The sequence below is a fragment of the Cheilinus undulatus genome, linkage group 4 (genome assembly GCF_018320785.1).
Source record: "Cheilinus undulatus linkage group 4, ASM1832078v1, whole genome shotgun sequence".
Taxonomy (NCBI): Eukaryota; Metazoa; Chordata; class Actinopteri; order Labriformes; family Labridae; genus Cheilinus; species Cheilinus undulatus.
This window is the reverse complement of record NC_054868.1, coordinates 41400793-41422607: the sequence shown is the minus strand read 5'-3', so window position 1 is coordinate 41422607 and position 21815 is coordinate 41400793. Positions and strand designations below refer to the sequence as shown.

The 21815-nt window shown below is 38.8% G+C and overlaps 2 protein-coding genes across 2 annotated transcripts; both read left to right on the top strand.

Moving 5' to 3' along the window:
• Nucleotides 1–389: 389 nt before the first annotated feature.
• Nucleotides 390–12649, top strand: LOC121507771 (mediator of RNA polymerase II transcription subunit 15-like). The gene is made up of 5 exons (XM_041784111.1): nucleotides 390–456; nucleotides 6628–6807; nucleotides 7377–7580; nucleotides 8671–8895; nucleotides 10068–12649. Exons 1-5 carry the CDS (start codon nucleotides 390–392, stop codon nucleotides 10421–10423), a joined length of 1032 nt encoding a protein of 343 aa, XP_041640045.1. The 3' UTR covers nucleotides 10424–12649.
• Nucleotides 12650–15078: 2429 nt separating this feature from the next.
• Nucleotides 15079–20998, top strand: uchl1 (ubiquitin carboxyl-terminal esterase L1 (ubiquitin thiolesterase)). Its single transcript, XM_041784257.1, has 9 exons — nucleotides 15079–15215; nucleotides 15309–15320; nucleotides 15776–15904; nucleotides 16488–16629; nucleotides 16914–16999; nucleotides 17568–17615; nucleotides 17751–17820; nucleotides 17905–17963; nucleotides 19977–20998. Exons 1-9 carry the CDS (start codon nucleotides 15183–15185, stop codon nucleotides 20058–20060), a joined length of 663 nt encoding a protein of 220 aa, XP_041640191.1. The 5' UTR covers nucleotides 15079–15182; the 3' UTR covers nucleotides 20061–20998.
• The last annotated feature ends 817 nt before the right edge of the window (nucleotides 20999–21815 follow it).

Below are 21815 nucleotides of genomic sequence, written 5' to 3'. Positions count from 1 at the left end.
TTAGTTAGGCACATTTACAGTACATTTTTGATATGTTAACCTGCTTCTGTAACACTGCAGGTTTCCAGGTTGGTGTAAATACATGAGATATATCTTTTACTTCAGTAAATCTCAGACATGTACATCAAAGCAGCTGATATGTTTCAAAACTGGGTTCAGGAGACATTCAAAGTGCTCATACACAAAAACCAGCTGTAGATACAGCTTGCAGTCTTGCTTCTGTGGCAGCACTTGTTTACAGAGATCAAACTTTTCAAACATCAGGCTATGATGCAGTCTTTAGAATATAGCAGAGTTCAAAAAATATCTCAGATGTTGTAAATTGTCACCTCCTGTATCTGTAGCGATGCGATTGTTGGAGCAGGAAGCGCAGAAACAGAGCTAACAGCATGCTGAGTGACACAAAGAGGATGAAGTACACCGCCATGCTCCATCCCCATCCTTCAGGTAAAGGAGGTACACCTTTCACCTCTGCAGACTGCGCAGGGATCGGCATGCTGCTTTGCAAAAGAGGAGTTCAAAAACAAAGCCCAGCAGTTCCTTTTAGACAATCAAGAGATGAAGAATGATCTCCGACAAGTAGAATGTATTCAGCTGTCCATGGATGACAAACTGATTTTCATGACCTTGAAGATGGAAAAAGTCTCTGCTGCAGAAAAAAATGATAGCAATCGAGTTTCCTCTTCTCTGTGGGACAGATTTGACGGATAAGATTTTAATCATAGGTGCAAGTCTGATGGTTTTTATCTCCAGGATGCAGCTGTTTATCCTCTGAGCCAAACATCCCAATAAATCAGAATTTTTGTCAAATCTGTAGTCAGAAAATAAGAACAAAAAATTCTGGAAATTCTGTCCTCTCTTTCCTGCATAGAATCTTCTTCTGACTAGAGCTACAATTTTCCCTCTCTGCTTTTAAACCACTCACAAATATTTTATTAACAAACAAGGGTCGGACACATGGACGAAAGACTGAGTCACCACCGACTAATATCACACTGACCTATGGCCCCTCCAACCCTTTCTTTCTCTCACAGCCACTGACTTCACCCTGCAGGTATGTTTATATTGATACCTGTTGGGAGTGCTTTTCTTCACTTCTGTTTGAAATGTATTCCAGAGTCTGCTCTGGAGGAATAAATGATGCATATTGCAGATGAAATGCAACATCAGTGGGCATTTAAAAGGTTTATAAGAAGTCGGAAACATGGTCTTATCCTGTTTAAAGAGATCACATGTACATATGTCTAAAAAAAAACCCTCAAAATTGTGTAATGAGCAAAGTGCATTTAGATGAACACAGACTGTAAAGCTAAATTTATCTGCAAAGTTGTTCTAGTTGCAACAACTTTTTAGTTTGAAATAAACATAAAAGGATAAGCACTCAATAAAGGAATCCCTAAACCCAATAATTCCCTCCTTATCTGCTCCCACAACTCAACCGTGCAGACTGATGGGTGACAAAAAGCAGGTATGTGATCAGGATTGTTAAATGTAGACTCCTCTCCAAGAGCCACCCCCTTCCATTCTAGATCCCACCATCCACCATGCCAGCATGGCTACATCCTCTATCTCACCACCCTACCACATGACCATCGCAATCCAAGCAGCATCCCCTCTTTGGCTCTGTATGCAAACCCCAGGTAGCCTCTATAGGATGTCTCATTGGAGAAAGTCTGGCTCTGACCCAAAATGAGTATGAAACACCAGGTCTAGAAAGACGATTGAGGGAAGCAGAGCCAAGTAGAGGTGCCCTGGCCAGGGCCAGCACTCACCCTTGGACAAAGCTGTTGATGTGCCACTAATATTTTTTTGACCCTTGATAGCTAAATCAGATGCTGCCATTACTGGTCACAATTACATTGTTGTACTAGTGAAGGAGAAGATTTAAGATTATTTACTACTCAAGGTACTCTTAAATCAAGGCCAGTTTACTGTTCATGTTCGATAAACATCCATAACCACAATCAAGATGACGGTGACTGAGTAAATAGCTTCACTTGTGGTGCAAAAGTATTTTACCACAAAAGCATCACCACTCTACCAGGAATATGTAAAAGAATCATTATAGAGATCACTGCATAACAGGCCATAACAGAACACATTTAAACAGTTACCTCTGACTTTTAGTCCCAAAGCACAATGCCCAAGAGCACGCTGGGAAAACTCTGCCCACATATCCCCCAAAATGCTACAATATAATCCGGTAAATTCGTAGACAGTTACAAAACATAAATACTTATACGACAACTACCCCTCATAGTACCCCCCTGTCTTTTAGCTCAGGTTCAGGAGATTTATTAAAATGGGAATAAATGAGTTTTCATATAGCCTATGTGTTTTCTTATTTGAGACTCTGTAATGTCAACCTGATGGTTGTGGCTCATACTGAGAGTATAGGACCTGTGCAGGACAGTCCATGATGGTTAGCTGCTAAGGAGACAGAGGAGCATACTAAGGCTACATCCACACTGCAGGCCTTAATGCTCCATTCTGATCTTTTCTCAGATCAGATTTTTTTTTTTGTTTGGCTATTCACACTGCAGTCAAATTCCAAAAGATCATATATATATCTGATCCAGAACCACATATGAAAGTGATCTGACTCTGATTCAAAAAGTCAGATTCAATGGGACTTGTGCTGTTACACTGTCAGAAAAAAACAAATCTGAGTCACATATGAGCAAAAAGTCTGATTCAGGTCACTTTTAACTGCAGGGTGAATGTAGCCTAAGACTCTGATTGCACAGACATACAGTGCTTAACAAATTTATTAGACCACCTGTCATATTCGTCTCAAAGACCATACAGCATCATGAAGTGCTTTAATGCAGACTCTTTCATTTTCAGTGAGCTCTCCACGTTTTACCATTTTGAACAGGAATGAGGGATTTCAAACCGAATTCAAATCCAAATTTGAGCCGGCTCACTGGGCTTCTCTGAGAAGTCAGAAATGAATCAAGCACAACATTCAACCACAAAAACTCATTTTTCTGTTGAGAAATGTAAGTAAATAACTTTAATTTGACATATTAACCAAGAAATATTAATGTGCTTTACTATTTTTTCAGGTTTTTTTGTAAATCAGTAAATTTGAAAATTCATGGATAACAATGATAATTATATTTTAGCATTAAAAATACCATTTCAGTTAAAGAGCTTCTACATATTGGTGTATTAACCACTGCAGAAACATTAAAAATGATTTTGGTAATTACCAATGCTGTTAATTTAGGGCAGCTGTGGCATAAACCTTACTTTGGTTAGGGTTAGGGTGGCCTAATAAATTTGTTAAGCACTGTATTCTCACAGACAGGGGCATGAACCAACATGAGCATTCAGTGTCATGGCGTCTGGTGTTGATATACTAACAAGAACAAAACCTGGGAAAGCAGGAGGCATTCAATTAAGCTGATATCTCACAAGAAGAAACCATATATGTAGTGAAATAACAGTCTGCAGCTGTAGACAGCCAAAGGCTGCTCAGATTCAAATCTATTTTGAATAAGTTAATGTGTTGAATTTACAACTAGGCTGTGCACTTACATTTACTCTACATTTTATACCCTAAGGGAGCTCAGTGTCTTCCTCTTACTCAACCATTACTGTAGTTGTTTTCTACTATTTTTTTTCCAAGAGTATACAGTAGATAGTTGGCTGCCGTTAATTCATTTAATCAAGGATTTATAACACACAGTCAAAAGCTTTGGTTGAAAACAATTAAGCCTTCAATAGACCATAGAGATAGTTACATTTTAAGTTACAGGAAGCTTGAAACTGCATTTGTGTAGTTTCATAGGAAAAACTCTGAAAAACAAGTGTTATAGAATTTAATTTCATTATTGTAGGTAAACAGAACTGATTGAGAATATTTTTTATTCAAAAGGTACTGCAGCATTAAATCTTTAGACTCACACTCCATACCAGTAGGTGGCGGAAATGCACCAGTGCGTTGTTTGCAGACCGCTGTGCGCGTGTGCAGGTGGAGCTGTGGAGAGTAGCTGTGGATCACCGAGTTTGTGTTTTTCTCTTAAAATGTGTTCGGTTGAAATTTTGAGAGACTTAATCCGAGAGCGACTCACGGCAGCTGCTGAAGACATTTTTGTTGCTTTTAGGAGAACTGTCATCGAGTACGAGAACGAGCTCGAGCGTCGGCGTAGACTTCTAGATATCGCCTGGAATCCTCACCTGTACTAAGACAGGATATGTGAGCGACAAACAAACTTTAATATCAAAGATGATGTTTGGATTGTTTTGGTCTCGATTGTCTCAGTATAACGACTTGATGTGAGGGGAACCCTTGTGAAAAAGATGTACACCAAAGTGAACTTATTTCGATGACATATTTTAATGCAGGGGTGTCAAACTCAATCACTCCAGGTGCCGGATTCTGGATTCAGGACTAACCTGAGGGCTTAACAGGCTCACCTTTTAAAACATAAACTGTCAACCTTGTTTCACCGGTAGTAAAGTATCAACAGGAAAAAAAATAGTTAAAAAGATAAGTTTAAAGGCTCACAATCTGAGAAAAGTAAATTTATTAGTTCAAAAAGGCCAAAACATGAAATTGAAATTGAAAAAGAATGTTTTTTAAAGGTAAATATATTACAAAGAAGTCAAAATTTAAATTTAAAAGGTCAAAATATGGAATAAAATTTGTAATCATGAAATTAAAAGTCAAAATATGATTCAAAATTTTAAATTGTGAATCTAAAAGGTCAAACTATGGGGTTATGAAGTTAAAGTTTGGAGTTGAAAATATGAGATTAAATACAAAATTATTAGTCAAAATATTACTTTAAAAAAGAATTAAGAAACTTATAGCTCAAAATATGTCAAAATTATGAGTTGAAATGCTCAAAGTATGAAATTAAAAGTTAGACTCCTAAGTTTGAGTCCTAATTGTGAGATGCTAAATTGAAAATGTGAAATTAAAACACAAATTAATTTATTTTTCCACATTCCTGACTTCTTATCTAAATATACTCCTTACTTTTTCAGATTTTGTGACTTAACAAGGATATCTTAAATCATCAAGGATAAGTTAACATTTTTATACTTGAGGAAATCTGCAGACCTCGTACTGATGGGCCAGTTATAACAGAAATAGGAGATCATCTTGCGGGTCGGATTTAACTGTTCTACAGGCCAGATTTGGCCCCCGGGCCTTGAGTTTGACACCTGTGCTTAAATGTCTGAATCTTTTTTTTTTGCCTTTCAAAAAAAAATCTGTTCAGTGCATGTATCGATTTGTTCTAACATACTTTGGATACATTTTCAGTATATTTGAATAATATGATGAATTTCATATTTTTGGTATCTCAAACCTTAAAAATGTCAGGTGGCGTGAGCGTCTGAGTATATGACCAGATTACTGACACTGTTCAAAACTAGATTTTAATCATGAGAAACTGAGACAGAGACTGACACAGAAAGTGTGTTTTTCATGTGTATCAATCAATCTTTGTTGGTATAGCACCAAGTCATAGCCAATGTTGTCTCAAGCACTTTGGAGAGAGAGCAGGCCTAGTCAAACATTAATTTTATGGCAAGGTAAGGAAAACCTTTTTAACTGGCAGAAACCAAGAGCAGAACCAGACTCATGTTGAACAGCCATCTGGTGAAGATGTGGTAAGGTTTTAAAGGAAAAGAGGGAGATAAATAAATATAAGAAAAGGGAGATGCAGAAGGAGAGAAGAGGGAGATTCAGGAAAGGAGAAGAAGTAGATTAAGGGAAAGAGATGTGAGAGATGCAGGATTAAAGAGAACAAGATTTCAAAGATTTGATCTTATAAGTAAGAGAAGAGGAAGATGCAGAGAGCCAAGTGGCGCTCTGAGAACCAGAGAAGTAGACAGTCTGGGAGTTGTTTAAGTTTAGAGCCTTTGTCAAAATCTCACAGTGGGCCTCCTTGAGTGTGTGAAGCCCTAGGAAACCAGCTATACCTGATGGTACATTTTTACCAACATTAAAGGCCAGTATATCTTATATATACTGCCAATTTGTATGGCCGATATATTTGCTATAAATATCGGCAGAAATTTTCATACCATTATCATGCCGATAATTTTGTGTATCCCTGAAAACAGGGATATGTAGAAAGAGAGAAGTGGGCAAGATTCAGGAAGAGGGGAGGGAGAATTAAGGAAAGAGAAGAGGAAGATGCTGAAAGAGAGAAAGAAATGCAGTGAGAAGAAAAGAGGGAGGTGCAGAGAAAGAGAAGAAGAGGATGCGGAAGAGGGAGAAGAGCGGGGTACAAAAAACAGGATTCAGGGAGAAAGAAGAGGAACATAAAGCAGAGAAGAAGGGGATGCATAAAGAGAGAAAATAAGCAGAATAACAGCACTGTGTAAGATCAAACTATGGATTTCCTGGTCATAAATCCAGAATAGCAGTATTAGTTGTCTGTAGTAATATGTCACCTTTTTTGTTTGAATTGAAACAACAATAAGAATGTGTTCAGCAGTCACAGAGCAACTACCTGGTGTTTTGGGGATTATTAGATATGTCAATTCATATGAAGTTCCTAATTCGACAGCCCTTCCTAATGTAAAACTGAAGCTGTTACAGTCTCTTTGTCCTTACAGGTCACATAGGTGCTTTCTAATGCTTTTTGTTTTGTGTTCCTCCAGACGAGCCACAGCAACCTGTGTGTCAGGAAGAGGAGGTAGTGTTGGATCAGCAGGTCTGTAACCTGGAGAGGAACTCTGGTCCAGACCAAGAGCCTCCACAGATTACAGAGGATCAGGAGGAACCCTGCAGCCGTCAGGAGGGAGAGCAGCTCATACTGAAACAGGAGACTGACACAAAAAGTAAATCTGATTTTTAAAAGTCTGTTGGAACCTTCGAGAGGATTTTGATGTTATTAGTCACTGTATTAAAAAAAAAATGTTTTTTAGTTTCCAACAGCACAATAGTTGTAGCCTCACATGCCTCAAGTCACATGGCTGAAATCACATCCTGCAGTGTGAATACTGCTCATGCATTCTTAGCAGTCATGATTGTAAAATAACATGTTCTTCAGCCTTGGTGTAAATCATCAATTAGGATTAGACGGGCATTTATTGTTTAAATTCTTGCTTTCAAAAATGAACACACTGGAGGAGCATATTTTGACTGCAGCTACAGCTGCTTGAAGTCTTAGTTGTCAGTCAGTTTTTCTGTTTACTAAAACAACAAGAGATATTTCAGCAGAGACATTGAGAAAGTCTGTCACACCTCAACTACCTTGTGCATATGGGATTATTGCTCATGTCACTTTATTTGAAGTGCCTGACGTGGCAGCTCCTCCTCATGTAAAACTTTTGTTCAGGCTTTAGGCTCCTTTATCCTTGGAGGAAAGTCACTAGTAGTGTGTTCCTTTTGTTTTCTGATTCTCCAGATGTGCCACAGCAATTTCTGTGTAAGAAAGAGGAGTTTCTGGCTGACCCACATATCTGTTACCAGGAGAGGAGCTCCAGTCTAGACCAGGAAGGACCAAAGCCTCCACAGCTTACAGAGGATCAGGAGGAACCCTGCAGCTGCCAGGAGGTAGAGCAGCCCGTACTAAAGCAGGAGACTGGCACATGCTTGAACAGTGACAAAGGTCTGTGTGTGCATGTTTCTTTGGCAAATACATGTGTGTCTATTTGTTGTGACATTTCAGAGAATCTGGGAAATTTTATTGCTTTATTAAAAGGATATTTTAGTATTTTTGAAGTTGGGTTGCATAAGGTATTTGGCAACTATGGTGGCATTAACCTTCAGAGACTTAAGTGTGCGTTGTAAACAGCTGATCAGGAGATGAGGATACACTGATTCAGAAGAACACATGGCCAAAAGTTGCATCGCAAAATGGTGCTAAACACAGAGGCTTTCTGGGGGAAAATAAAACACTTGGAAATTTTGGATGTTGTGTACTTTTGAGCCAGTGTTGTGTTCTGGCACATTTTAACTGCACACTGGTTAAATTACATAGAGCAACTGTGCCCATCTGATTCCATGCTGATGCTTTCCCTAAAGAGCCAACGCAGACTGAAATTCAGTTAGCACACTCTCATCATACATTTAACCATTTCATTGCAAAATAGATATACAGTTTTACTACACGCAGAAGGCCCTGATCAAAGATGCTCCCTGGGTTTGTCAAGCAGTATAATTTGACTTTCCAGGGGATGCATAGCTGGAACCCCCTATATGAAGAGATATATCAATGACAATACATACTGAATACAATAAGATTAGTTCAAAAGCAATGACCACATAATAGCATGAATCTCAATATGAGGGTGCAACAAGCTTTATGCTATGAAGGAGGAGGCTGGGGTGGAGGAGGTTAAGTGTTGCCAGCAGCAGCAGCAGTGTGGTGCATCAGCATTAATGCAGTTGGGATCAGCTGGCAGTCAGCTGATCAAAGCTAGGCTTATGAATACCGTGTCCTACATGAACTGATGCTGATGAACTTCATTCTCTGGAGGCTAATGCCTTTACTATTGCCAAGTACCCAATACAATCCAACTTAAAAAATACAGAAATTTACCTTTAAAATAGAAGCTTGTTGTTTTTGGATTATTGCTAATTTGAGTTTATTTGAAATTCCTGTCTTTGAAGCTCTTCCTCATTTTAAACTTATGGTCTCTTTGTCCTTTGAGGATAAATCAGAACTTTCTTATAGCATTTGTTTTGTGTTCCTCCAGATGTGCCACAGCAACATGTCTTTAAGGAAGAGAAGGCTTTTGCTGATCAGCGGGTCTGTAAACAGGAGAAGAACTCTGGGCCAGACCAAGAGGAGCCAGAGCCTCCACAGCTTACAGAGGAAAAGGAGGAACCCTGCTGCCGTCAGGAGGGAGAGCAGTTTGTACTGAAGCAGGAGACTGGCACATGCATGAACAGTGACAAGGGTGTGTGTGCATGTTTCTTAGGTGTGTATGTGTGCACAAGTGTCTCTTTGTTGTGACATTTTAGAATTTGTTCATTCTTACTGGCTTATTGAAGGAATATTTGGGTACTTTGCAATCTGGGTCATATAATTTTGGTGGCACTAGCCGTCAGAGATTTCAATGTGCATTGCAAACAGCTGATCAGGAGATGACGATACGCTGATGCAGAAGAACACTTGGCCTAAAATCATATTGCAAAATAGTGCCCAACACATAGGCTTTCTGGGGGAAAATAAAACACTCCGAAAGTTATGATGTAGTGTACATTTGAGTTGAGTCAACATTGTGTTTTGGCCCATTCTCACTGAACACTCGTTAAATTACATAGAGCAAATGCTTTTCTTAAAGGGCCAACACAGACTGAAATTTAGCCAAGCACACACTCGTCATACATTTTACCATTTCATTGCAAAATAGATATACAGTTGTACTTGGAAGAGAAGGCTCTGCTCAAAAGATGCTTTTTGGGTTAGTGAAGTAGCATGCTTTGACTTTTCTGGGTGTGCATAGCTAGAACCCCCAATATGGATAGATGCATTCATGGCAATGCATACTGAATACAATAAGATTAGTTCAATAGCAATAAATACATAGTAGCATAAATGTCATTATGAGGGCGCAACAAGCTTTATGCTATAAAGGAGAAGGCCAGGGCTGGAGGAGGTTAAGCGTTGCCAGCAGCAACAGCATGGTGCATCAGCATTAATGCAAATGGGGATAAGTGAGAAGTATGTCATATTTAGATACAATGCTGTGTTGAGAGAAAGAGTGGTGATTGGCTATGGGAGCTAGGAGGTGACAATTGGGATCTGCTGGTCATCAGCTGATCACGGCTGCGCCTATGAATACCATGTCCAGCATGAACTAACGCTGAGGTTCATTGTCTGGAGGCTAGTGCCTTTACTATTGCCAAGTACCTTATAACCCAACTTTAGAAATATACCTTTAAACTACTTGTTGAAATCAACAAAAACAATGTATTTACCCCAGTGTGTCACAGAGACTTATGTTATTTTTGTCTAATGCTGATCTCAGTTTATTTGAAAATCATGACTTTTAAGCCATTCCTCATTCAAAACATGAGCTGTCATGGGTCTCTTTGTCCTTGTAGGTCAAACCAGAACCTTCTAATGCCATTTTTTGTATTTCTCCAGATGTGCCACAGCATCATTTGTGTAAGAAAGAGGAGGCTCTGGCTGACAAGCAGGTCTGTAAGCAGGAGATGAACTGCAGCCCAGACCAAGAGGAGCAAGAGCCTCCACAGCTTGCAGAGGATTGGGGAGAACCCTGCAGCAGTCAGCAGCTGCTACTGAAGCAGGAGACTGACACATTCCCACTGACTTCTACTAATGAGGGTTGTGACCACGGAGAACCAGAACTACAAAATGAGCACCAGCTCCTTCCTCACAACTCCCATGATGTTGTGAATCAAGACCCTAAAGTAAGCAAGCACAGGGACTCTAAAACAGCTAGAAACTCAGTACCAAAACAAGGGCAAAATCTTCTCTAAAGACGAAGGCACAACTCTGAAACATCAGACACCGGCTGTAATTCCCTGCAAGGTCAAAAGTCCTTCAAAGCTGTTACGGATAAGTTATCATTACAGACACATGAGCATGTCAGCACTGGTAAAGAAACACCTACTTGTGAGACTTGTGGGAAAATGTTCTATTTCAAGTCATTATTGATACTTCATAGAAAGAGTCATACAGGTCAAAGGCCATATTGTAAAACATGTGGAAAAGATGTCAGAGATGGCTATGCACTGAAAGTCCACATGAGGACACACACAGGTGAGAAGCCATTTTCCTGTCAATTATGTGGAAGCAGTTTCAGGTATAATCATTTATTTAAACGCCATATGCAAATCCACACAGGGCAGAAGCCATTTTCTTTCAAAACCTGTAAAAAAGATTTCAGAGATAACTGTGACTTCAAAGCCCACACAAAGACCTGCACAAGTGAGGAGGCTTCCTCCTGCAGCTTCAGTGGAAAAAGCCTCAGTAACGGGGCAGATTTGGACATGCGTGTTCAAATTCAAACAGGTAAATGGCCATGTGACGCATGTGGCAAATCTTACCGATATAAAAGTGACTTGAAAAAGCACATGATAACACACACAGGTGAGAGACCATTTGTGTGCAAAAAATGTGGCAAATCTCTCAGTTTCAAAAATAGCTTCAATGCTCACATGAGAGCACACACAGATGAGAGGCCTTACTCCTGTAACACCTGTGGAAAAGGCTTCTTTCGCCCAATAAACTTGAAGGAGCACATTCAAACTCACACTGGTGAAAGGCCATTTGTGTGCAGAACGTGGTAAATCTTTCAGTTTCAAAAATGGCTTTAACACTCACATGAGAGCACACACAGGTGAGAGGCCTTTATGCAAAACCTGTGGAAAAAGCTTTGCTTGGCTATCAGATCTGAATAGACACATTTTAATTCACACAGGTGAAAAGCCGTTTACATGTGGCACATGTTGCAAATCTTTCGGACGTAAAAGTAGCTTGAAATCACATGAAAACACACACAGATAAGAGTCCTTTATCCTGCAGGATCTTTGGAAAAACCTTCCCTTCTCAATCAGATTTTAATGAGCACACTGTAAATCACACAGGTTAAGAGCTGTCTATGTGCGACATATGGCAAATCTGTCGCACTTTCAAACTCTTGAGGGTCCACATGAGAACACACACAGGGTAGAGGCCTTACTCCTACTGAACCTGTAAAAAAAGCTTCTCTAAGGTGACAGGCCTGAGAAGGCACATACTAATTCACACAGGTGAAAAGCTGTTTACATGCCAAACATGTGGCAAGTCTTTCAGCCGTAGTGATAGATTGAAAAGGCACATGAAAACAGACCACGCAAGTGAGCTGTAATTTTGCTAAGTGTAACTAATCACTCTAAGGTTGTTACAATTTTCATGATTCATTCATTGTTTCAATGCCATGTGCTTTAATGATAAAAGAACTTTAATAATTACATCCCTCAGTACCAAAATTATATAGGGAAAAAAACTATACACTTACACTTCCCCCCAGCTGAGAAAAAAGAGAGTCCAGCAGTGGGTGATAAAGTAGCAAAGAAGCTATTGTGTAACTGCTTCATAGCACTTGTTCTCTTGGGATCTTAAGCTCTTTTTTGCATCTGCTCCAATCTGTGCATCTGTGGTTATCCTACTTTTTTGCCCAAAGCACACCAAAGATTAAGCCAGAGTCGCAAGGTACACCCCATTCTTATCCATGCAAAATAGCCTTTTTAAAAAGTGTTACTGTATCTTTAGTTGTTGTATTATTAACATACTGTTGTGCATTTTCCAATCACAATTATGTATCGTTTGTATGCATAGTTAGATTTTTGCCTGCTTTAATTGTGTCCACCTAAGTGGATCTTCAGTGCAACCCTGAGCACAAATCAGGCCTTAGAAAGATGTGATCACCCCTAGTTTATTTCTGTTATTTTATTTGCAGCTAATGCACCACCATAAGTTAGTTTGTTCCTTCAGATCAGGTGTACTTTTCCATTAGTTACTGACTTGTTAAACAGGCATTCACAGTGCTAAGATCAGCTCTAGTTTTTGTTCTCTTTTTATACCTCTCTTCTTGGGACTGAACCAAACTATTTTTGTGCTTTTTAATGTTTCTTTGTTTGTTCTTAATGTTTTTTTGTTCTTAATACCACTTGACTTGAGGGGGAGTTCATGTGATAGTATTAAGTTCTAAATAAAACCAAAACCCAACTTTCATAACAGCATTCCTTGATTTTCTGTTTGTATATACTGTGGCTCTAGAAAGTCTACACCCCTATAATGCCATGATGTATCGCTACAGAACTTTTTTCTTCTTTATTGTGACCTATAACATGTACACAGCCAAGGCCAGCCATAAGGGGGATAAAGGGGAAAGCTTTCTGGGGCCCAGCCCAATTGGAGGCCCAGGAGGGTCAGCAAAATCATGGCCCATTTTAAAGTTAAGCTGTTATAACCATATTTTATTTTTAACCTCAATAATAACCACTCTCATTAAAGCAAAAAATATTTTTTCATTTATTTATTAATGCTTTGGTACAATATAGGCTTTATAAAAATGTAAACCCCTTTACTACGAATTCCCTTTTTATTGGTAATGTTAACAGTGTGGATGGGCACACTAAATCACAGGCACGTAATGTCAGACTTCAGAGCTAGGCTATGATATGCACAACAGGGTGCAAGAAAATAAAGGAGAAGAGAAGAGGCAAAAACGAGTGGAAAGGAGCGCAAGTGGGTTGAAAGTGACAAAATGGGCAAAAAGCCACGACGTTGGGTAAAAAAAAATGTAAAATGAGACGCTAACGGGCAAAAAGCTCCAAAATGGGTGAAAGGAGGCACAAATGGGTTAAATAGACAAAAGGGCACAAAATGGGTTAAAAGTGGAAAAAGAGGTGCCAAAATGGGGGAAAAGCAGCAAAAATAGGTTAATAGCAGAAAAAAGGAGTGGCAAAAATGGGTGGAAAGTGGTAAAACTGTTTAGAAAGTAGCATAGATAAATGATTTTATCAGAACATAATAGTTTGGCACACTTTTCAGCTCCAAAATGAGGCAACTGTTATCCAGCACATCAGAACTGTGGACGGCCCATTTCCGGGGATTCAAACCAGTGATGTTGGCTCTATAACTTGCTGGTGTGGTACCCAGCACAGGCAGGTGTTTTTTGTAATCTTAGCTTCAGAGCATTTGAATCTTAAACTGCTAGCAGAAGAAGATATGATCTTTAATACTGAAGGTTGCAGTCAGATGAGGTAATCTATTGCTTATGTTACTGGACACTGATACAGATTACTGATAAGATACACAGTTGCAAAGTTGAGTCAAACAGATGAGAACTTTGCAGCAGCTTGTCCTACTCAGCTGTCCATCCTGACTGATCTGGTTTGCCATAAGTGCTCATTCTTGTCTAGGTAGCCATGGATGCATTGCAGAAACTTTGAGAATCTGTAAAACAAATTAGACAATGAGTTAGATCAATCATCTCTGGTTCAACGAGAAAGCAGTATTTGGACTTCTGAAAAGGTTTTTGTCATTAACTATAACCATACCTCTGCTCATATCCAACCACTCTGGTCAGATGTGAGTGTTTGTTTTCAAGGAAGCCACAGATATTCTGCTTTTGCTGTCCTCCCATCACATCCTGTTTTACTGATTTGATCCTCAGAGAACAACAGTGAAAAGAAAACGTAAGTTAGTGCTAAATCAGAAGCCAAAATTGACAACAGCAGCTCAGGATGTTGAGTAAAAAAATCTCTTCATTTCTGATTATTTTGGACTCAGTGTGTACCATGCTCCCCTGCATTCCGCCTCTGGTTTAGGTTTCTCTCTTTTTTTTGTAAGATATACTTTGGGCTTTTAAGGCCTTTGTTTAGAGGGGAGGACAGTGGATAGAGCTGAAAGGGGGATGAGAGGGAAAAGACATGCAGGAACAGAGCCAAAGGCCAGACTTGATCCCTCGCTGTCCGCATGCATGGGGCATGACCTAATCACTAGATCAACTGCCCCCCTCTGGTTTGGGTGTCTGCACAAACCATTGTGTCTTCTGTGAGATTTTTTCTAACTTATACAACAGAAGGATGGAGAATTGGTTCATATTTCCCTTTTTTACATAAACTGACTGGTTATATGTGTTCTCTACTCACTCCCAAAACTGCCAATAGCCGAAAGCTTCAGTCTCATGGACGCATGGTCTTTCTAAAAACTCGTATTAAAAGCGTTTTAATTTTTATTTTTTGCTTCATCATCTCTGCCTGAGCTACAGAGTCTCCTTAACTCGGTTTAGTTATTCATCTAAGAAAAAATATAAAGAATTTATGTCGTTTTAAACAACCCAAAAGTCAAACACCAAATTCTTTGTTGATATGGAGTGATAACTACGTCATACATTTTTCTAGAAAGAAGTGGTTTGACCTGAATGGTCCCTAATTATCGTTAGGATTTATGTAAAATGATAATTTGAAAATTGATATATGACTTTTCCAAGACTTCATTGCATGGCTTAACGTGAGCGAAGAAATATTTGAGTCGATGTTGGGATTTTTTTTTAATTTAAAATGCAGGTTAAATGTGCGCAACACCGGTAGTTTGGTCGGAAGCAAACCCCCCCCAGTCTGCCGGTACAAGTGGTATGACCGACAGCATAAAGTGCGGGTGCGCTCTGTAACTTCAACTGACAGCTGCAAAATCCGAAGAGGAGATATCGTCTAACTTGTGGAGTCACGCCGAAACGTTGCCAAAATGGAGTGGACCGCGATGGAGATTAACCCCGAGGTAGAACAGCAGCTATACCCTCTCAACTCTCGAGTAATGTCATATTTTCCAGGACAGCAAACCAACATTTGGTGTTTGTTTGTGTTGTTTCAGATGCTGAACAAGGTGGGTAGTAAACGTTAGACGGTGAAAAATGGCGGCACTTTGCTAACTGTTTGCTTCAACCGTCAGGTAAGTTTTAACAGTAAGCTAGCTGCTTCAGACGTTACTCAGACGACAGTTAAAACGCAACCAGGCCACCACGTTGCATCTACGACGTCACTTTGTATGGTATAATGATTTGTTTACGGTTAATTTTTAGAAATGGCAGTTAAAATATAAAGGTGATCTTGTTAAAAGCGGCAGAAGCGTTTATCTCATTTGAACGAGCGTCAGCATCCTTCCATCATTGTGCCCAGTGTCTAGGCTAAAGGGTGTGGTCGGGCTGGACCAATACATCGCAGCATCTTCGAAAACCCTTAGGAGGAGTACTTTGTCAATGGGATATGTAACATCCTATACTATAACTGTTAAAACTATATTATTTTTATCTATTTATTTTTCTTGGTTGTGTGTTTCAGCTAATGAGCTCCCTTGGCGTGGGCGAAGGCTGGCGCTTCGTGGATGTGGTGGGGCTGGAGGGTGAGCAACTCTCCAACGTCCCGACACCATGCTGTGCCTTGATGCTGCTCTTCCCATTGACACAACAGGTAATCACGGGGTGGTGACGGTGGCTACTTCCTGGAAGGGATGGTACAGACTGTCTGGGGTGGGGTGATTTCGAGGGGCAGGGAGGGCATGATGCTGTAATGTGATGGGAAGAACACGGTGAGCCTGCTATGGTAGTGAGGAAATGAATCAGCAGATATTTTTTTCAACAAAATGGTTATTCAACAGACCTTTAGCTTCAAATGTATCAGCCAAAATGTACTTTGCCTCCAATTTGCAGTCATTTAAATTATTAATTTTCATTTATTCCAGTGCCTGGTGAATAAAATGTGAGGAAAATTTTGTGAACTGTCTATCCATGATTCCTAGGGATTTAGCTAGCTGATTTCTTCAAATGGTTGCTTTTGTCTGATTAAAAAGAAGATACATAAAGTACTTTGAAAACATAAAATGTTAGTGTTGGAGGAGCTAAAGTTGACCTTTGTGGGTTTCACTTTTATAACTGCATTGTCATAGGACATTATTAATATTTATGTGCCCATTTCAAGTGGCATAATTATCTGCAATGGCTGTGATTTAATGGGCAGAGGACAATGACCAATCTGTGTGTCTGACTGTGTGCAGCATGAGTCTTTCAGACAGCAGCAGGCAGACAAAGTTGCAGAAGACAATGAGGTTTATTTCCTGAAGCAGACAGGATCCAACTCCTGTGGCACCATCGCTCTGCTGCATGCTGTGGCTAACAACAAAAGCAAACAGAGCTTTGGTGAGTACATGGAAAATTTGCATTTTTACTATTGTGAAATGCATAATAATACAGTTATAAATACTGTTAAAACAAACTATTCATCAACTTAAACACAATACTGCATTAAGGTAAAAAATGAGATAGAATTATGTAAAAGTATTTCTGAAAAATGTTTAGGAGCAGCATAAACGGGCCTTTTTTTTATTGTTCCCCTCTAGTTGGTGATCCAGTTACTCGAGAGATGCATCTTGACTAATTTTACTATGTAAACAAAATCTTTATTTCTCATTTTGGTGTTCCAGATAACAGCTCTATACTGAAAAAGTTCCTTGATGAGACTGCAAACATGTCTCCTGATGACCGTGCCAAGCATCTGGAGAAGAACCAGGTAAAGTTACACACATACTCCACATGCTGATTTGTTTCTTAGTTAATAAAAAATGGTTAGAATTGATTTTGATTTATTACATTAGTTACATTTCAGTGTTTTCAAGTGTTTTTATTTTAGTGTTCCTTTTCATGTGTAAGCTTTTGGTACAATATTAGACATCCTATACCCTGATTTTATAACTTGTCAAATAATATTAAAGAAATAAATAATGCATATTTTAAAAAAATAATAATAATACAAAAAAAAAAATAAACCTGAATCAAACTCTGAAGGAAGACTTCCAGCACTTACAATGTTAGTGTCATGATCAATTCTACCCACTTGGGGGCGCCAGACACCAATAAATCATTATTGCTTGTAAGGGCCCCTTAACAGTTGGTGTAAAACATTATGGACTGTGAAGAATAAATTACTTTGTCTATGAAACCTTTCGATTATGTGATACTCTTCTTATTTACATGTCTGGAACAAAGCCTCTCTGTGTGCTTGAAAGCATAAAATTAGTTTGAGAAGAACTATCTTTAAAGAGCATTAGATGAACATTTTCTGACATTTTTCTCTCCAGGCAATCCGTGATGCTCACAACGAGGTTGCACAGCAAGGCCAATGTAGGGTAAGAAACCTGAACACATTATCAACAAATGAGTTGTTCAGTCTAACACATTACTCTGCAGTGCTTGTAGGGCTCCAGCTTTTCTGTACCATAATACTTACTGACAATTAAATCCTCACATCTCAACATGTACAGCCAGAAGCCGATAAAGTCAACTTCCATTTTATTACCTTTGCCAATGTGAATGGACAGCTCTATGAATTTGGTAAGTCTGCCATCTTACAATGCAGATAACTTTATGTTTTTAACCAGTTTATTCCTAACTGTCTGTTTGTTGTTTGACTTTAAGATGGGAAAATGAATGGACCAGTGAAGCATGGGGCAACCAAAGATGACTCATTTGTAACGGTACATAAATTTAACAATCTTATGTTTTTTGGAAATTTGAAAAATCTTTGCAAGACAACCCATCTTGAACAAGATCTATGATGAGTCATACTGTCTTATCAGAATAGGGAGTGGCAGATCCTGCAAGTCTTGGTTCAATCAATGAACTTGGCTAATGCATGCTAACAAATCTCCAAAGAATTTATGAAGACTTATGACTGCAAAGAATGCTGGCAAACTTAGAATACTAAGTAATGTAAATGATATATTTACATAAAAAATGTGAATGTTACTTTAGTTGGGAATCAACCATCAATCATTGTTGTAATATGTGCACATTTTGTTACACCTGCATGATCTGCCCTTTCTATAAGAGAATGATAGCTGATTTAAACCTTATCTCAACTGTAGTATGATGCAAAGACAACGGCAGTTTTTTTGGTGTTACCTTTGTCTCAGTAACTTACTTTGGCATATCTGCCAAATCTGTTACTCAGGAACCAGAGCCATCATTTAACAAACCCAGTGGCCTGAGGTGTCTACACTAGTTTGAATTCTAAACTGGCCAACTATTTAATGTGAAAATTATGGAAAAGATTGAAGAAGAGTGTCTGTCTAAGAAGTGTCAGAAATTATTCTTTGGCAAGGCTCAAACAACAATTAAAACTAGCTTTTAAAAGTTTAAAAACATGAAGTTCAAGCATTAAAAAAAAGGGTTGGGTGAGGGTCAAAAGCAACTGTTTAAATAAAAAGTTTTAAGTGTCTATTTCATATTGTTCTGGGTGGTTATGGCAAGGGAGTTATGGATTTTTGTCGTTCTTACAGAATAAGCTCCGTAATTCAATTTTTTCTTTCTATGTGATGAATAACATAAAGGTCAACAAAATATATGTCATGAAAAAGTGGACTTTAAAAAGTACGTTTATTCTTAATTTTTCATCTGCTTTGAGACATGTGCTGGTTACACACTAATGTTACACACTAGTGATTTAAAGCCTGATTTTAGGCCTGAATTACCCCCTGGCAGTCAGGGTGGCATGACCTAATCTGAGGCTTGTTGCAACAAATTTTTTTGTGTGTTGTCAGTATGAACATTTTACTGCTTCCAGCCAAGTTGGAGTCTACCTGACCCAGATAACAAACCTTGGGCTGCTTCCGAAGTAATACCTGCAATAATCCAGTGAGAGTGAGCTGACCAGCTAATGTCACCAGCTGGATTCTTTTACAACTCACAGTATAGACAGCTTTGTGTGGTCTCTTCAGCCAGGATTTCACCCATATTTTTTTCCTAGTTTTCTTGTTTGTTTACTGAAAAGCAGAAGATATGCTGGGACAGCCAGCTGAGGACATCCTCATATTTGTTTTTCTTCTGAAATCCTGTTTGAGCACGAGTTTCGGTAAGATCTTGTTGTAATGTGTGTAACCGATGTGAAGTTGTGGTCAGACGGCAACTGTGTGACCTCAGTGCTCTGGCTGGATTGTCTAATATGTGTTCAGAGGATTGTCTGGGGTCTATCTCAATTTTAAAAGTGGTTAAGATTTGAAAGTTGTCTAGTGTGTAGCCAGCATTACTGGAATGGCCATGTCTGTGCTTGGAGCCTTTGCATAGTGGCTCATAACTACCACAAGAGGGCTCTATATGTATTAGTGATAAAATTGCAACAGTAAAAATCCTCTGAGGTTTCATTGGATCTTATTGTATTAGATCACTACTGTTAATATCAATTTTGAGACTGACTTTACTTACTTGAAACAATCTTTAAAATTCAGAGAAAAATGTCTTAGGTTAAGAAAACCCCTCATATTAGGACGTGGTTATTCAGCTAACTTTTCAGAGCCTTTCCGGGGAGTATGAAAATAAGTGCCCAAGTGAAGACAGTCCCTCATCTGTGGCTAAAAGCCTCTGATAAGTAGTTAAAAGGAACTATTTTCCATTTGTGCAGGTTTAATCATTTTAAGTTGAAGCACATCCAAATGAAAGAAAACTCATCTACTTGTCCTTTTTCCCCATTTCTTTCAATGCATGTTATCCAGGATGCCGCCAAAGTGTGCCGTGGATTCATGGAGAGAGAGCAAGGCGAGGTCCGTTTCTCTGCTGTGGCACTTTGTCAAAGTTAGATATTCAGTAGAAGAAACAAGAACAAACTGTAAACCAAAATGTCCTGGAGCATTTACATTACAAACACAATCAGTAAGCATCCATAATGACCTGTGAGAAAACACATCTGCACACACTATGCACTATAAAGCACATGCTGTTTCCACACACTGTACTCTCATCTCCTGAACAAAGCATTCTTTAGCACATGTACACACAAACACGACCGCACCATCAAAGCCTTTTTGTTCTGCTGACACAAACCGATACATGCTTGTCCAAACCTTTTATGTGTCATCGTTCAGCAGTGAAAATTGTAAAACACAGGGCCAGATCTCACTACGGCTTGTGTGCATGTGTGTACTACTGCATTTGTCTTTTTTATTTTTTAGTTTGCAGTTCTCTGTGCATTTGATTTAAACTCAGAAAAGTTTCTTAGAACCTTTTGTGCCAATAGAGGAATAGAAGATTTGAGAAAAGGGCCCCTGAAATGCCTTTAGTTGCTGTGTGATTGGGTTTATAAAGATCTGACATTCCTCAGAACAGCCCAAATGTATCCGTAGGAATAATTTAACCATTGTTCGAAATTTGAGTGGTGTTCTCTTGCTTCAATCTGCCATTTCTCTGAAAAACTAGTTTTGTTTGAGAATTTTGAATAGGATAGTGTTTGTTTTATTTTTGATTAATTGACTAATAAAAACGTGTTTGCACTTTATTTGAAAATGGCTTTTAGTTAACCATCTACAGTTCCTTAGTAGTCAAAAGCACTCAAAAAGAGGGACCATAAAAATAAAGTGCTCCTCTGTGCTGGGTTGTTGTCGTTGTGCAGTGCAGGGTGATTGTACTGTATGTCTATGCTGTGCACCAATTGTTTACCTTTCTGCACTTTGCAAATATGTTGCTGTAGTTCTACTGGTGATGCAGCTGTTGGAATTCAATAAAGCAACCATTAAACTTCCCCACGTCTCCTGTCATTGCACTTGCAACAGGTTAGATGGGAGCCTGCTTTTGTATATACCATGTGATCTTCAACATGAATACTAAATTATGGCTTTAATCTACTATGGAGGACCTAAGCGGATATAAATCTATGGTTTATCTTACTCTGTTTTCCTGGGACAAGTAATTTTTCTTGATTTCCTGGCTTATCCTGGATTAACAATACTTAACTAGTTTTCTTGTTGATATTTATTTATCAAGAAAATAACTGAATAATTTGTAACCATGGGGAGAAAGGTGTAGATATCCTGGAATAACAATACAGATGAGATTGAATAATTGCTATAGGGATTTTTTTAAGCCAAAAATCTAAAGGTCCTTTGGTTAAAGATTCTGAAAAAGCAAGATTATGTTTATTTCTTGCAGTGAATTGACTTTAGTCATGACTTTGTATGACATACGCTAATAAAATTGGCTGAAACAGTTATGAAATTGATCAAGAAACTACATTAAGTAACTTTAAAAATGCACATTGAAATTCATGAATATATTACTTGTAATTCATGAACTATATTTCCAATTATAGTTATTCTTATTGCACACATCTTGTGGGAGACATACAAAAATCAGGAATCAAGGAAACAGTTTATTCAATCACACAATAAAAAGTTGACAGTACCACCCATTCTTACAAGTCCAAATTTCAACATCTGGTATAACCTCCATTTGCTCACACCAAATCGGCCACTCTCCGAGGAATAGATGTTATGAGGCCATTAATCTGTCTCTGTGGGATTGCCTGCCATTCCTCCTGAAGAGCTGTACGCGCCTACACG